Source organism: Pan troglodytes, chromosome 18, assembly GCF_028858775.2.
Source record: "Pan troglodytes isolate AG18354 chromosome 18, NHGRI_mPanTro3-v2.0_pri, whole genome shotgun sequence".
Taxonomy (NCBI): domain Eukaryota; kingdom Metazoa; phylum Chordata; class Mammalia; order Primates; family Hominidae; genus Pan; species Pan troglodytes.
Window position 1 is genome coordinate 82,451,921 of NC_072416.2, and position 16,017 is coordinate 82,467,937.

A 16,017-nucleotide genomic window follows, 5' to 3' on the forward strand; every position below is an offset into this window, starting at 1 on the left:
ATTAAAGGGTATATGTGCAGATTTGTGACACGGGTAAATTACATGCTGCTGAGCCTTGGGGTCCCAGTGATCCCATCACCCATGTGATAAGCATAGCACCCAACGGGTGGTTCTTCAGCCCACGTCCACTTTCCCCCCTCTCCCATCTACTGGTCCCCAGTGTCTGTTGTTCCCATCTTTATGTTCACATGTATTCAATGTTTAGCTCCCGCTTATAAGTGAAAACATGTGGTGTTTGGTTTTCTGTTCCTGCATTGGGCCACTTAGGATAATGGCCTCCGGCTCCATCTATTGGAGCCCTTGCTGCAAAGGGCATGCTTTTGCTGTTTTTTATGGCTGCACAGTATTCCATGGTGAACAAGTACCACGTTTTCTTTATCCAGTCCACTGTTGACGAGCACTTAGGTTGATTCCATGTCCTTGCCGTTGTGAATAGCAGTGTGTAGCAAACATTTGAGTGCATGTGTCTTTATGATAGAATGAATTACTGTCCTTTGGGTATATTCCCAGTCGTGGGATTGCTGGGTTGAATGGTAATTCTACTTTAAGTTTTTTGAGAAATCTCCAAACTGCATTCCACAGTGACTGAACTAGTTTGCCTTCTCACTGAGTGTGTAAGTGTTCCCTTTTCCCCACAGCCTCGCCAACATCCACTGTTTTATGACTTTTTGTTTTTTGAGGTGGAGTTTTGCTCTTGTTGCCCAGGCTGGAGTGCAATGGTGTGGTTTCGGCTCACTGCAACCTCCGCCTCCCAGATTCAAGCGATTCTACTGCCTCCCAAGTAGCTGGGATTGCAGACACCTGCCATCACACTCAGCTAATTTTTGTATTTTTAGTAGAGACGGGGTTTCATCATTTTGGCCAGGCTAGCCTCGAACTCCTGATCCCATGTGATCTGCCCATCTTGTCCTCTCAAAGTGCTGGGATTACAGGTGTGAGCCACTGCGCCTGGCCTGTTTTATGACTTTTTAATAGCTGTTCTGACTGGTGTGAGATGGTATCTCAGTGTGGTTTTGATCTGCATTTCTCTGACGCAGAGTCTGTGTTCTTAATGTTACTTGACGTTGCCATGTTGACCTCACCCACAGCCATGACTTTGACCTTGGCCTTGACTTCTATCATGGCTAATATATATACATAGAAAAAAAGAAAGGCTACGTTGGTTATCTCTGGATACTGATACTAGATGTATGTATTTTAAAGATTTTCTTTATTCTTTCCTCTGTTTTCCCAGTTCTCTGCTAATAAACATGAATTATGCTATTAGGGGAAAAAAAACATAATATAATAACTTTTAAAAATTCTGAATTAGGCTGGGTGCGGTGGCTCACACCTGTAATCCCAGCACTTTGGGAGGCTGAGGCAGCTGGATCACCTGAGGTCAGGAGTTTGAGACCAGCCTGGCCAACATGGTGAAACGCCATCTCTACTAAAAAAAAAAAAAAAAAAAAAATTAGCTGGGTGGTGGCTGGTGCCTATAGTCCCAGCTACTCGGGAGTCTGAGGCAGGAGAATCTCTGGGACCCAGGAGGAGGAGGTTGCAGTGAGCCAAGACCACACCATTGCACTCCAGCCTGGGCAACAAGAGCGAAACTCCATCTCAAAAAAAAAAAAAAATTATGAATTAGAGACCAGATAAAGAGAGGAGCAAGGTAGGTATTAGCAGTGAAGTGAAGGTTTGAGCTTGGGTGTCTGGTTAGACAGTGATGGCCTTGGCTGAACCTTAGAGAAGGAGTTTGATATCTCAGACCAGCACAACTTAATAGAAACATAAGGCAAGCCACATGTGTAATTGTAAATTTTCTAGTAGCCATGTGAAGCAGATACGAAGCCGGGTGCAGTGGCTCATACCTGTAATCTCAGCACTTTGGGAGGCCGAGGCGGGTGTATGGCTTGAGCCCAGGAGTTCAAGATCAGCCTGGGCAACATAGTGGGACCTCGTCTCAAAAAAGAAACAGGTACAGTTAATTTAATACCATATTATATTTAACCCAATATAGCATAAACATTAGTAGTTGAATTAGCAGTTGAATGCACGACCAACATAAAAACTCCTAATGAAATGTTGACATTTTTTTTTTCCTGTCTCCAGCCAACAACAGATGCTGGTGAGGCTGTGGAGAAAAGGGAACGCTTATACACTGTCGGTGGGAGGGCAAACTAGTTCAGCCACTGTGGAATGCAGTTTGGAGGTTTCTCAAAGAACTTAAAGTAGAATTACCATTCAACCCAGCAATCCCACGACTGGGAATATATCCAAAGGACAGTAATTCATTACTGTCATAAAGACACATGCACTCATAGTTTTTCCAAATCGGGTCTGCATTTTATCCTTATGACAGATCTCATTTCAGACCAGCCATGTTTCACAGGGAAGCATGGGTAGAGAGCGACAGCCACGTCGAGCCATCGAGCTGGCAGAAGAAATGTGTTAAGCACAACTCATTCATTACACCGTCTTTACTGAGTGTCTACTTTGCACCAGGCACTGCTTAGGGATCGGCGATTCCAAAGTGAACAAACAGATCCCCAGAAGCTGCCCCCGTGGAGCTGACATCCTAGTGTGGAGACATAGATGATAAACGAAGAAAGCAAAGTTAGTAAAATACAGAATATGTCAGGTGAAGATGAGTACAAAGAAGCATAAAACCAAGAGGGGCACCGTGAGTCCCAGTGGTATGCAAATGGTGGTTTTCAATCCTGGGGTCAGAGAGGACCACAGCAAGAAAATGTCACGTGAACAAAAGTCTGGAGGAGGTGATGGGTGAGGAGTGCCGCAGCTGGGTGGAAAAGCATTTCAGGTGGAGGGCGCTGCAGGGGCACAGGGCTGGCGCCTTGCCCAGCAAGGAGGCTGAGAGAGGGCATTTGGAACCTCGTCTACCCAGAGGGAGGGGAGTCATACTGTTGGCAGAAGTGAGGCCACCCAGGGAGAGAGAGAGAGGCAGGAAATGGGCCAAGACTGTAACATCAATGGGAAACGCCTACATTTTAAGGGGAAGGTGGAGATGGAGGATAAGCAAGAACCACGTGGGAGGCGTTAGCTGCCTTAGGAGAGTGCAGGGCCCCGGGTTCCAAGCAGCAGGAAGTTTCTCAAATGGAACCTGGGCCAAGGTTCCGCTCTGCCTGGAGAACAGGGTGCGGGTGGAGGAGGCCCAGGAGGCGGTGCCTCAGAAAGCTCATCTCCTAACAGCAAGCATGTGCTGAGCCTAGATCCTCACCTAAGTGCAGCTGGGCCTCATGGCAAACCTGCGAGTAAGTTCTGACTCCATACCCCTGTTTTACAGATGAGAAAACAGAGGCACAGAGATAGGGCAGGACCTGTTCCAGGTCGTCCTGGTAAGTAGGGGTAGCAGCTCCATCACGTCCGTGGTTGGCTCCTGGCTTCTAAATAAGCAGCCTTGCCCTGCAGGGAGGGGCATTGAGACTGCATCCCATAAAGCTGAAAGAAGAGGGAGTGGAGCACCCTGGACCATGCCCCCATAAGGGCTCAGCCAGTAGTTTCTGGATGAAGAAACTAGGGTAAGGTACTGATCAGGGCTGGGCCTAGTGGGAGGCAAAGGAGGCATCTAGGGTCTAAAATGTAAAAAGACTCTCACGCTTGGGCTCCTGGGTTTACAGGACTCTGATGGTGAACTTAAATTTTGCATTGCTCACTGGGCAAGTGTCTTAACCTCTCTGTGCATGGGATTCTAGACAGCACCTGCTTATAAGGCTAATATGAGACCTAAATGCATTAAAATGCAGGAAGTGCTTCAAACATTGCCGAACACACAGACTATATGGTTTTTAAGGTTTTTTTTTTTTTTTGATACAGGGTCTTGCTCTGTGACCCAGGCTGGAGTACAGTGGCGCCGTCACAGCTCACTGCAGCCTCAACCTCCTGGGCTTAGGTGATCCTCCCATCTCAGTCTCCCGGTTAGCTGGGACTACAGGTGTGCATCAGCACGCCGGGCTACTTTTTTTATTCTGTATTTTTTGTAGAGATGAGGTCTCACTATGTTGCCCAGACTGGTCTTGAACTCCTGGGCTCAAGGCATACTCTGCCTCCCTAAGTGCTAGGATTACAAGTGTGAGCCACCGTACCCGACCTACACAGACTATATGTGTTTGCCACTATTGTCATTCATTAAAAGGCCAAGAGGGGTTGATGATACCTTCCCAGGGCATTCTGAAGGCTGTGCAGGCCAGGAGGTGGGGGGTGAGGGTCCCCAGGGAGGGAGGAACCAATCTTTCTGGAGCACTCACTCTGTGCAAGTGCTGGGCACAGCTGGCACTCTCTCCTGCAGCCCCACATCGATCTCAAGAGGCGGAGACTTTCACATGCCCATTTCACAGATGAGAGAACTGAGGACCATGAGCAAGAGGCTTTCCAGCATTTCGCAGAGGCTGAGCTGGGATCAGGCAGGTGCGTCAAGCCTAGTGCTTGGGTCCCTTCTGCTTCGCCTAGGGGGGTGCCACAGGGTCTGACCTACCTGGGTTCCAGCCTCCTCTCTGCTGCTGTTGCATGACCTCAGGCAGCCCCCTCTGTTTCCTCATCTGTAAAGTGGGCATCAAAACAGTGTCTGTTTTGGGGCCGGGTGTGGTGGCTCACACACCTGTAATACCAGCACTTTGGGAGGCTGAGGTGGGCAGATCACTTAAGGTCAGGAGTTTGAGACCAGCCTGGCCAGCATGGTGAAACCCAGTCTCCACTAAAAATACAAAAATTAGCCAGGCATGGTGGCACATGCCTGTTATCCCAGCTACTTGGAAGGCCGAGACAGGAGAATCGCTTGAACCCGGGAGGCAGAGGTTGTAGTGAGCTGTGATCACGCCACTGCACTCCAGCGTGGGTGACAGAGCAAGACCCGTCTCAAAAAACAAAACAAAACAAAAAACCAGTATCTGTCTTGGAAGTGCTGAGAACAGACAAGGGAATATGAAGTTTGTGAAATGTTGAGCCCGCTGTGCTACATTCCTGTAAAACACACACGTGCACCTGCACACACACGTGCACACACGTATACACATAAATGCACATGTGCAGATACACCGGCTGACAGTGACAGCACACTTATGTGTGTGAAATGCTTTATGTTCTCAATTTCTTTTAAATCTCACAGGAAACACACGCTATGAGGAACTACCCACATGCCCACATCAGGCAGGAGGACCCCGGCGGGTGCAAGGGTGGAAGTCGTCTCTTCATGGCTGCACCCTTGGCCAGTGCCAGTCCAGCAGCCTCTTCCAAAGAAGCTTTTATAGGCAGATAGTTTGTCAGCCCAGCTCGAAATGTGAACAAGGTAGCAGCCGAGCTCCCACCCATCCTGCTGCACTCCCCTGCATGTCCAGCCCCGAGCCCTGTGTCAAGCACACCTCCTTGGGAGGAGACCGCCCCAGCCTGCAAGGAAGTGCTCATTATGGAGAGTGGAGAGTGACAGGCCACTCCCGGCCACGTCTCCAAGCAAGCCGGTGCCCCCTCCTCCTGCTGCCACCGCCCACTGAGCTGCCTGGGCTGCAGACGCCCTGGTCGGAGCGTCTGGGGCCAGATGTTATAGGGCAAGCTAAAAATAACCAGGCAGGCCAGCCACCATCGACGAAGGGGCATGTGCTGGACGTGGACACATGATCCGAGGGACCCTGCTGGGTGGAACTAAGAAAGTCCAGCAGACTGTGCACGCTCCTGTCCCCACTCGCAGGCCCACGCAGCGAGGGGGGCCCCTCTTCTGTGTGCATCTGGAAGGTCGCTGCCCAGGGAGGAAATGCCTTTAACCGGCGTGGGGCCGGGCAGCTCCAGGAGGCAGATCATCCGGGCTCTGTGCCTCTTGCTACTTCTCCTCCACACCGGCTCTGCCAAGAATATCTGGAAACGGGCATTGCCTGCGAGGCTAGCCGAGAAATCCCGTGTAAGTGCCTGGGATGGGGAGGCTGGGGCAGCCTCTGTGGGTGGGAGTCAGCCTTGAGGAGAGGCGATCCCTAGACACTGCCTTCTCCTGTAAGTGCTCCCCCAAAACGTGGCAAGGCAGGCGTCTTCCTATCCGTGTGTGTCTGAGTTGTGTGGTGGGCAGATGGGGCTCACCCCCCAAAAAGGACCCTTATCTGTGAGTCAAGAGGCAAAAGACACATCACAAATGTGCCAAAGAATCGTGCCTCACTTTTGCCTTGTTACAAAAGTATGCTTGCTCCTGAAAGACAGCATCTAATTTCGGAGCCCCAGGACTTAAACGGAGCATTCCGTCTCCATGATCAGTACCAAATGTTTGTGAAATACACTTATGCAATCATGTGGTTGTTTATTCATTCAGCAAACAGAATGAATACATTCTGCTAAACAGAATTTAGCAGAAACCGCTCTGGGGAAGGCAGTCTGTGGGGTCCTGTGGATACAGGATGAAGGAGGTACCAGCCCCCATCCTCAAGGGTGGCGTGGCCGGGGTGTAGAGGCAGTTGGGTGACAAACGATGGCAGTACAAAGAGAAGGCATGAGGCAGTGAGTGGCAAGAAACACACGCCCTGGGGCCAGATGTCTGGGTGTGAATCGGGCTCTGCTGCTCATTAGCTGCGTGGCTTCTCTCAGGCAAGCTGCTTGACGTCTCTGAACCCCAGCAATCTCATCTGCAAAAGACAGAGGGATGCATTTCTTCACACAACTATGTCTGGGTCGCCACTGTTTACCAGGCACTGTCCTAGGCTGTGGGGATACAGACCTCAGATCTCTGCCTGGGGAACTCACTGGGGGGCTGGGGGCAGCAGAGAATAAATGAGAGAGATCTCATTTATTAGTGTGTGCAGAATGCGAGTGCTGAGGAAGCAATAAAGCAGGAAGGGAACTAGGAGAGAGAATGGGGTGGAGGAGGGTATCATTTTTGGTTCCTCCCACCCCCCAGAGATCACAGATCCGCAGGGACAGAGTGAGCCAGGACAATATCAGCACACAGAGGGCTCAAGAAGGTAATGCTGGTACCCACAGCACCTGCGTGAGGATTGAATGTCTCCGTTTGCAGAACGTCTTTGCAACATAGCAAGCTGGCAGTGCATCTTGGCAGCTTTCAATCAAATAATTGTGACTTTGTTTGGTGTTGCCTAACAGGGTAGCATGTAGGTTCCTTGGGGTAGGGCAGGGTTCTGTTTCACTAATGTGTGCCCCTGGTGCCTGCCATTAAGTCGACGCCTGGTACATTCTTGTGGGTGAATTATGAGCGGGTGCAGTGGTAGCACGGGATGTGTGTGCAGCTCTTCCCCAGGAGAGTCACACAGGGTTTTTAGGGTTGGGGACAGTGGACCTGTGGCTTTAAAGGATAAATAGGAGTTTGCCAGCTGGAGAAGAGGGAAGGGAGAATGATTAATGACCCCAGGCATGGTGAGGTGCCTGAAACTGCATTGAGACAAATCTGGGCCTCCAGGGCTCATATTCTCCATGTTCGGCACGTGCTCGTGGCGGGAGACAGGAGGCCTCTGAGAAGTGGAAAGAGTAGTAGAGTGACATGATGTGGCGCTTGGAGAAGGGAAAGCTCATGTGAGATGGTGTAGTCACCTAAGGCTTCCTGGAGGAGGTGGAGACCCTGACTGGATCTTGGGGAAGGATTAGGAATTAGGAGCAGGAAGGAAATTCCTGGAAGAAGGCTCAGCATGCGCCAAGGCTCACAGGCAGAAGTGGTGCATCTGAGAGTTGCTTGGGAGACCAGACCTGGCCAGAGGGGAGGCATTGAGGAGGGGTGAGAGACTCTTCTCAGATTTTATTGACTCCTCCGTGCTCTTCTCTGGTGCAACAGGATGATTTAACCCTCAACTGTAGTTAGTAGCACTTTGGTTCTACAACCATAGAGAGATTCCCAATATGTCATCTGATTTTATCTCCACCATGTCCCAAGATGTCATAGGAGCCAGCACTGTGACATCCACATAGGAGGGTCAGGGTTGATGTGCACGGGGGATTCGGGGGAGTCTCTAAAACACAGGCCTGGGTGGGCTGCAGGAGCTGATTCACTTGTAGCCACCGCTGGTCAGGATGCAAGTGCTTTGAATTGGCTCCTGGCTGAATTGAAACTTTCCCTGGTTATCAACAGATATTGGCCTTCTTCCTCAGCGCCTAGACATAGGTGAGGTTTATGCAGAACAACTGTGCCAGCCGGGCACGGTGGCTCATGCCTGTAATCCCAGCACTTTGGGAGGCCGAGGCGGGCGGATCACCTGAGGTCAGGAGTTCAAGACCAGCCTGACCAACATGGTGAAACCCCATCCCTACTAAAAATACAAAATTAGCTGGGTGTGGCGGCAAATGCCTGTAATCTCAGCTACTCAGAAGGCTGAGGCGGAAGAATTGCTTGAACCCAGGAGGTGGAGGTTATAGTGAGCCGAGATTGCGCCATTGCACTCCAGCCTGGGCAACAAGAGTGAAACTCTGTCTCAAAAAAAAAAAAAAAACAAAAACAAAATAGAACAACTGTGCCTCAGAGAAAGCCCTGGGCGAAGACAGGCTGTTCGCCTGTGGCTCAGAGGACAGGGAGGGCTGGGAAGAGCACCTGGCCTGGAACTTAGCACAGTGAAATCTCTAATGTGCTGTGCCATCTTGGACCACTCGCTGCCCTTCTCTGGTCCTCAGTCCTCACCTGGGAAATGAAGATGGAGAACCTATGACTTTCATGGCCCTTTCGTTCGACAGGGACTTACGGGTGATAGGAAGCAGCCCCCACATGCACAAAGTCGAGACTTCCCCGTGAGGCACCACTCCCTGACCCTACGCTGAGTCAGACCTTCAGCCTTGGCCCTGACCCTCAAGGGCTATGGGCTCGTCAGAGTGAGGAGATGCTGGCTGTGTGCTGAACTGGCTTGCACCCCCTCTGGAGAGCCAGTTTTGTTCCACACAGCTATGATCACAAATTAAGTTATATAAACTTACAATTAAATCATTTATATTAAAAAGAAAGGAAAGAATTTTTTTTTTAAAGACAGAGTCCCGTGGTGTGATCTTGGTTCACTGCAACCTCCACTTCCCCGGCTCAAGTGATTCTTGTGCCTAGGCCTCCTGAGTAGCTGGGATTACAGGCATGTACCACCACGCCTGGCTAATTTTTTGTATTTTTAGTAGAGATGGGCTTTTGCTGGTCTCAAACTCCTGAGCTCAGGTGATCCGCCCGCCTCGGCCTCCCAAAGTGCTGGGATTATAGGTGTGAGCCACCGCACCCAGCCAGGAAATACTTCTTATTAGAAATGCATCACTTTCCAATTGTATTGCTCCGTTTTGCTATTCTCTCGGCTCCTGGGGTTTTATGTCTTTTGCATCTGTGTGGTATGACCAGGAGAGAAGCGACTCCACATCTCTTCCCACTCCCATTCAGTGGCCTCACGTGGGTTGCCTGAAATCAACCATGCTGGGAGTATTTACACCTTGGAAATTGGCCAGGGCTACATGAGGAGAGCTGGTGGTTCAGTCCTGACCAAGCACAGGGCTGCCTGTAGCCTGCTCTAGTCTCTCAAAGCCTCGTCCCCCGGCAGAGTGAGTTTTGTGTAGGGGACTGGTCTCTTAGAGTGGGGCCGGTTAATGTCCTGAGTGCTGTTTATGCCTCTTGGTCTGAGCATGCAGAGACAGTGCCAGAGATGAGCACGCTTGCCTTCCATTCCCGTGGGAGGCCCTTAGGAGAAGCTTCTAATGAGAAGTGCCGGGTCTCCCGCCTTCTATCTCTAAGACCTTCGGGAGTTTCCTTCTCCTATCTGAGCCTCGGTTTCCTCATCTGCGGCACGGGACACAGTAGTGCCTGCTTTGCAGGGCTCAGTAAAAAGACCATAGAGCCCACAGTTCCCTGACTGGCACAGAACTGCATTCCCTACATGTGCACTACGGACAGATTTAAAAACCCATTCCAGGCCGGGCACAGTGGCTCACAGTGGCTCATGCCTGTAATCCCAGCACTTTGGGAGGCCAAGGCGGGCAGATCTCCTGAGGTCGGGAGTTGAAAACCAGCCTGACCAACATGGAGAAACCCCGTCTGTACTAAAAATACAAAAAAATTAGCCAGGCATGGTGGAGCATGCCTGTAATCCCAGCTACTCGGGAGGCTGAGGTAGGAGAATTGCTTGAACCCTGGGAGGCGGAGGTTGCGGTGAGCCGAGATCGTGCCATTGGACTCCAGCCTGGGCAAGAAGAGCGCAACTCCATCTCAAAAAACAAAAAACAAAAAGCAAAAAAAAAAAAAAACCAAAAACCCCATTCCAGAACCAAATATTTATGAGAATGAATAAAACAGAAGCAGAACGTTTCTAAATAGTCCAATAACCTTTCCATGGAGCTCAGTCGGTTCTGTGGAGTTGGTGTTTTTGGCTTTTCTTTCCTGGCATTAGATGAAACTCCTGAGAACAATGATTTACTGAGCGCTTACACTGTGTCAGGACAAGCCTTTGCCACGTATTCGCTCTTGGGAGCCTCTTGAGAAATCCATCGGGCGGGGCCCATGGCAGCCACCATGCGGGCCTCGGTGCTATGCAGCCCCTGGCCTGGGCAGGCTGGCCCCTACTGTCAGTGTGACTGTGGATCTGTTTTCCCCTCTAAGCACCCCTCCAGGGCAGCTGGAAATGGTGGTACAGTTTGCACCCTGCCCAGAGATGCCTGTCCTGCTGAGGGGGCCTGGGAGGGGCTAGAGCAGCCAGGAGCTGATGCCACTTTCTCTTTCAAATGCATCCTGCCAGACGGCGGGAGGGAGGGGGGCATTGCAGCTCGTCTGTCTGGAGTCACCCCCTGTGCTAATAGCAGTAGGGGACTGTAGGAGCCAGCAGTGGCCCACAACTTGCATTCCTCAGTTCCCCAACCTAGTTCTCCTTTCCCCCATTATTTCTGTGAGCTCTTGAGAGCCTTCCAAACATCCTTTTATTTTTTGCTGAGATAGCAAGAGTGGGAGAGGCAGATGGCCTGGAGCTGTGCTTTCCCCATTCCATGAGTTCTGACCTTCACCTTCATCTTTGTACCGTAAGCATCTGTGTCTGCTGGCCTGAAGGCTTTCTCTGGCTGCAGAAGCACGCTCAGCCCACACACAGGCAGGCCAAGATGCCGGGGAGGTAACATCTGTAGGAGCAAATGGAGCTGGAGCCCGATGGCCCAGCTGGCTTCTCACCTTTGGTGGGACACGAGTGAGGAGTGTTCCACACGGTTTTTCCAAGGTCCACTGGGTTTGAGCTCCAGTGCCCAGGCAGCCACCTGCTCATTAGCACTTCCTGAAGGGCGCCTTCCCTTTCCTGCCCAGCTTCCCACTCCCCAGCTGGGGCTTCCTGGGATCCCCTCCCGAATGTACTCCCTGCACTCGAATCTTGTCGGATCCATGCTGTGGGTTGAACTGTGTCCCCCCAAAGATATATCCAACCCCTAACTTCTGATCCTTGTGAATGTGACCTTATTTGGAAACAGGTTCATTACAGATGTAATTAGTCAAAATAAGACGAAGTCATGCTGGAAGTGGGTGGTTCCTTAATATGACCCCCGTTCCTTATAAGAAAAGGAGAAGGGGCCGGGCATGGTGGCTCATGCCTGTAATTCCAGCACTTTGGGAGGCCGAGGTGGGCGGATCACCTGAGGTCAGGAGTTCGAGACCAGCCTGGCCAACATGGTGAAACCCCATCTCTACTAAAAATACAAAAATTAGTCGGGCATGGTAATGCATGCCTGTAATCACAGCTACTTGGGAGGCTGAGGCAGGAGAATCACTTGAACCTGGGAGGCGAGGTGGAGATTGCAGTGAGCCAAGATCATGCCATTGCACTCCAGCCTGGGCGACAGAGTGAGACTTCATCTCAAAAAAAAAAAGGAAAAGGAGAAGAGACATAGAATCAGAGACACATGGAGAGAAGGCCATGCAAAGACAGAGGGTTGCAGAGATCAGAGTGATGTATCTACAAGAGACACATGAGGGACCAGAGAACATGAGGGACTGCCAGCCACCACTGGAAGCTGGGAGAGACATGGAAAGGTTTTCTCCTTAGAGCCTCCACAAAGGAACCAACCCTGCCAAACACCTGGATCTCAGCCTTCTGGCTTCCAGAACTGTGAAAGAATCCACTTCTGTTGTTCTAAGCCCCCCAGTGTGTGGCATTTCGTTACGGCACCCTCAGACACGAATACAGTCTGCTCTGGGCATCGAGGGAGTCAGCTTCTGTTGGTTGCAACCGGCAATGAGACATTTCACAGATAAGGAAACTGAGGCCATTGCAGAGAATGACTTATCTGTGCTGTTTTGGCTGGGGACAAGTGGGGCTATCACTATATCCCCAGAGTCTGGGAGCTTTCTCTGCTCCTTGAACCAGGTGAGCTCACACCCTGCGGGACTTCATCATCAAGACTATGAAGATGCCTACGTCTTGGGGGTCAGCGGGTGCTCAGTGGGCTCCGGAGACCCCCAGCACCACCCAGGAGGGGGTCTTCAAGGCTCATGGTTGAGAACCCCAGAAAAGCCCCGGAGCTGCCTGGGTGCTGGAGAGAGGGGATATGTCGTACTGATGGGAAGCAAACTCACTGTAGGCTTGGCCACACCCTGGTGTCTAGCCCAGAACCTGGCATGGAGGGGGGACTGGAAGGAATGAAAAGTCCATGAATAGCTGACTTTTGAGGGGGACCTTGGGCAAATCACTTTCTCCTCGCTGGGACTGAGATTCCTCATCTGAGGTCCCAGCCCTGAAATTCCAGGTGGAAATCAACGAGTAAAGAAGCATCCCAGGTCCCTGTGTGGTTATCACTCGGGAGAGGGAGACAGGAAAGCAGGACACCTCTGTGCCAGGACTCACTACAGCCACAGGGCAGAGGCAGATGGATGCCCATGGGGTGAGCACATCGCACCTGTCCACTCAGGGGACTAGAACTCAGCCATAGAAAGGTACGGAGCCTGGACACACGCCATTGCACAGATGAACCTCGAAGACATGATGCTGAGTGCACAAAGGCCACGGGTGTGTGACACTGTTTGGATGCAACGTCCAGAAGAGGCAAATCCAGCGGGACGGGAAGGAGATTCTTGGTTGCCAGGGGCTGGGGGAGGGAGGAATAGGGGGCAGCTGTCTGATGAGAACAGAGGTTCTGCCTGGGGTGATGGAAAAGCCGCAGAAATAGATCATGGAGGTGGTTGCACACATCGTAAATCTAATTAATGCCGCCAACTCGCATACTTAAGATGGCTGAAATGGAAAATTGCGTGTTATATATATTTTACCACAATAATTTTTCTAAAAAGCAGCGAGAACCTGAGGCACCTCTCGGGAATTCTGCGATGGCACATAGAGTCCTTGTGAGTCCTCTGTGTCCCCAGCACCGAGAGGCAGCCTCTCAGCAAGTGTACGCTCACGGTGCCCCCTCCGGCTCGTGGGTCATCGTAGCTTCACGCCCATCTCCTCCGAGGCCTCTCCCTGAATGCCCCATTATGATTTCCCTTAAATGTTTACATAACAGCCCAGCTCTTCCTTCTTAGCATTTTGCTCTGTTGTTGTTATTGGCATGATTTGTTTAGGTTTCTCTCTAACTGCTTTTGCAGATGACCACAAAAAGCAATTCGTTCGCCTTATCTGTGTGCTGTTTTGTGTGATGTCTCTGACTTGTCCTGAAACAGCCACGTGAAGTCAGGGCCAACGTCTTCTTGTTCAACTCGGAACTCCCCATTTCCATCCAGCCCAGCGCCGGAAACGCAGTGGGCCTGGGAATTATGAATTTACTATTGAATGAATGAATAAATTATGTTAAAACCTTCCGGAACAGAATAGAAGGGATGGAAAGTTCTAGAGGACTCTCGGGTGCAGTGACTGACAATGACATTGTTGGGAAGACTTGGTCGACTTTGCCGTCTTGTGAATTTCTTTCTTTCTTTCTTTTTTTTTTTTTTTTTTTGGTCTCCCTCTGAGGAAGTCCCATTAACCTTGTGCCAAATTCTGTCCCCAGGGCCCAGTGTTAAGGGCCCCGGGCACCAGGAAATGGCATTCATCTACGCACACTGAACTCTAAGCCCACTGTTCCAGGGAGCGACATATTTTTAGATGTTTGACGTCCAAATTCCAGAGGAAGAGCAAGTAATGCTTAGAGGAAAACTGGCTTTCTTCCTCCACCACGCAAACTAGTGCTGGGGTGCATTTTTATTGGTCTGGCCGCTAAGCTGCTGGAACTTTCCAAAGAAGGGTAAAAGCTCCTGCATGTGGAAGGAAGGGGGTGGTGAGCACTGGGGGAGGCATGTGGGTAGCTTTGGTGGCAGCTCTGGAGATTGGATTCTTTTTCCCTAAATGGAAGTGGTTTATAAATTCTTCTACTGATTATTAAAAGAATGATGTTTACTGTAAAAAAAAAAAAAAGTCAGGCAACACAGAAAGTTATAAATTAGTAGAAATGATCTGAATTCTTCCTCCAAGATGTAAACTCTGGTGGCATTCTGGGGTGTCTGTCTAGATTGTTTCATGAAGCAGTTACACACAGCACACATGTTTTCTCTTAGTGGTATTTTATTCGTACTGATTCAAATTTCTTTTATTGAAATGAAATTCACATGACAGACAATTCACCCTTTCAAAGGTACAATTCAGTGGTGTTTAGTATACTCAGACTCATGCAACCGTCCTAACTGCCTAGTTTTGGAACGTTCTCATCAACCCTACAGGAAACCCTGCAGCCATTAGCCGTCAGTCCTCCTTCCCTCTTCCCGCAGCCTCTGGCAACTACCAATCCACTTTCTGTCTTTATGGATCTGCCTGTTGTAGATGTTTCATGGAAATGGAATCATCCAGTATGTGCTATTTGTTGTCTGTCTTATTCACACTGTTTTATATGTTGCATTTTCACTTAATAATCTGTGGGAAGTAGGTTAACATGGTGGGTCGGCATCTTCCTTTCTAAGGCCTGCCTGGTGTTCCCTGTGCCTTCACTTATGTATCCAGCCTCCTTTGGTTGCACATCCAGCTTGTTTGCTTTAATTGAATCTGGACTTGGACTTGCTGAATTGGGGTTCCCACTGCTGCAGCCCAAAATGGGCATTTCCCCACCTGCTTCCTAGGGATATCAGTGGCAGAATGGCTTTGCAAATCTATTTTTGTTCATCTATGTGAACAAAAGGTCATATAGTTTCACTCTTGTCACCCAGGCTGGATTGCAGTGGTGCCGTCTGGCTCACTGCAACTTCTGCCTGCGTGGTTCAAATGATTCTCCTGCCTCAGCCTCCTGAATAGCTGGGATTATAGGCACCCGCCACCACGCCTGGCTAGTTTTTGTATTTTTAGTAGAGACGGGTTTCACCATATTGGCCAGGCTGGTCTCGAACTCCTGACCTCAGGTGATCCACCTGCCTTGGCCTCCCAAAGTGCTGGGATTATAGGTGTGAGCCACCGCGCCCGGCCAGGAATCATTTTTATCCAGGTAAGGCATACAGAACCGGAGGGTTCTTGTCTAAGTTGTACCATGAATGTGTGCTCAGTGGCTACTTTGAAATAGACTTACTGTACAATCCCTGAGCAGGAACGAAAATAAAAGCTGGAAATTACGGGTTGCTCTGCGGTTTTCACGAAGGTGTCGTCCGTCTGGGGTGAGTGTCCTCCTTTCTCAGAGGGATTTCATGTGGCATTATTTTGTTTTCATCTGAGAGGCAACATAAGCTGGGAGGGAAGGGCTGCAAAGAGGGGGCCAGGACAAATGTGTACCTGGGGGCCCCCGTTTTGACTCCACCCTGAGCTGGGGCTGGGCCACAGGAGGGCAGAGGGAACACTTTGGGAGGGGGAGGGAGCCCCTGGACTGAAAGAATGGGAAGAAATTGACAGGCACCATTGGGAAGCAACTCCCAGTTCCAGGCTCCTGGGTCAGGAACGCCCATGGAGGAGTAGGACAGACCCAGGTTCGAGTCCTGCCTCTGACTCTTCTCAGCTGCTTGCTCTTGGGCAAATGCTTTTAGTTTTTTTGTGCCTCAGTTTCCTCATCAGTAAAGTGGGTTTAGAATAGCAGCAGCCCCAGAGGGTGATACTGAAGATTCAGTATGTGAGGATCCAGCACAGCATTGGCACACAGTAAGAGCTTACTAAATGCTGCCTCCCTTGCCAT

General features: G+C 50.4%; 1 protein-coding gene across 3 annotated transcripts in view; it reads left to right on the plus strand.

Annotated features, from left to right (window-relative positions):
- Window positions 1-4,285: 4,285 nt before the first annotated feature.
- The window catches only part of WFDC1 (WAP four-disulfide core domain 1), a 36,460-nt gene continuing 24,728 nt past the window's right edge, over window positions 4,286-16,017 (plus strand). For all 3 annotated transcript variants that reach the window (XM_054668531.2, XM_009431325.5, XM_054668533.2), the window contains exons 1-2: window positions 4,286-4,404; window positions 5,102-5,884. In XM_054668531.2, coding sequence (XP_054524506.1) covers window positions 5,741-5,884 — 144 coding nt within the window. In that variant the 5' untranslated portion in view covers window positions 4,286-4,404; window positions 5,102-5,740. The remainder of the gene's footprint in view (window positions 4,405-5,101; window positions 5,885-16,017) is intronic.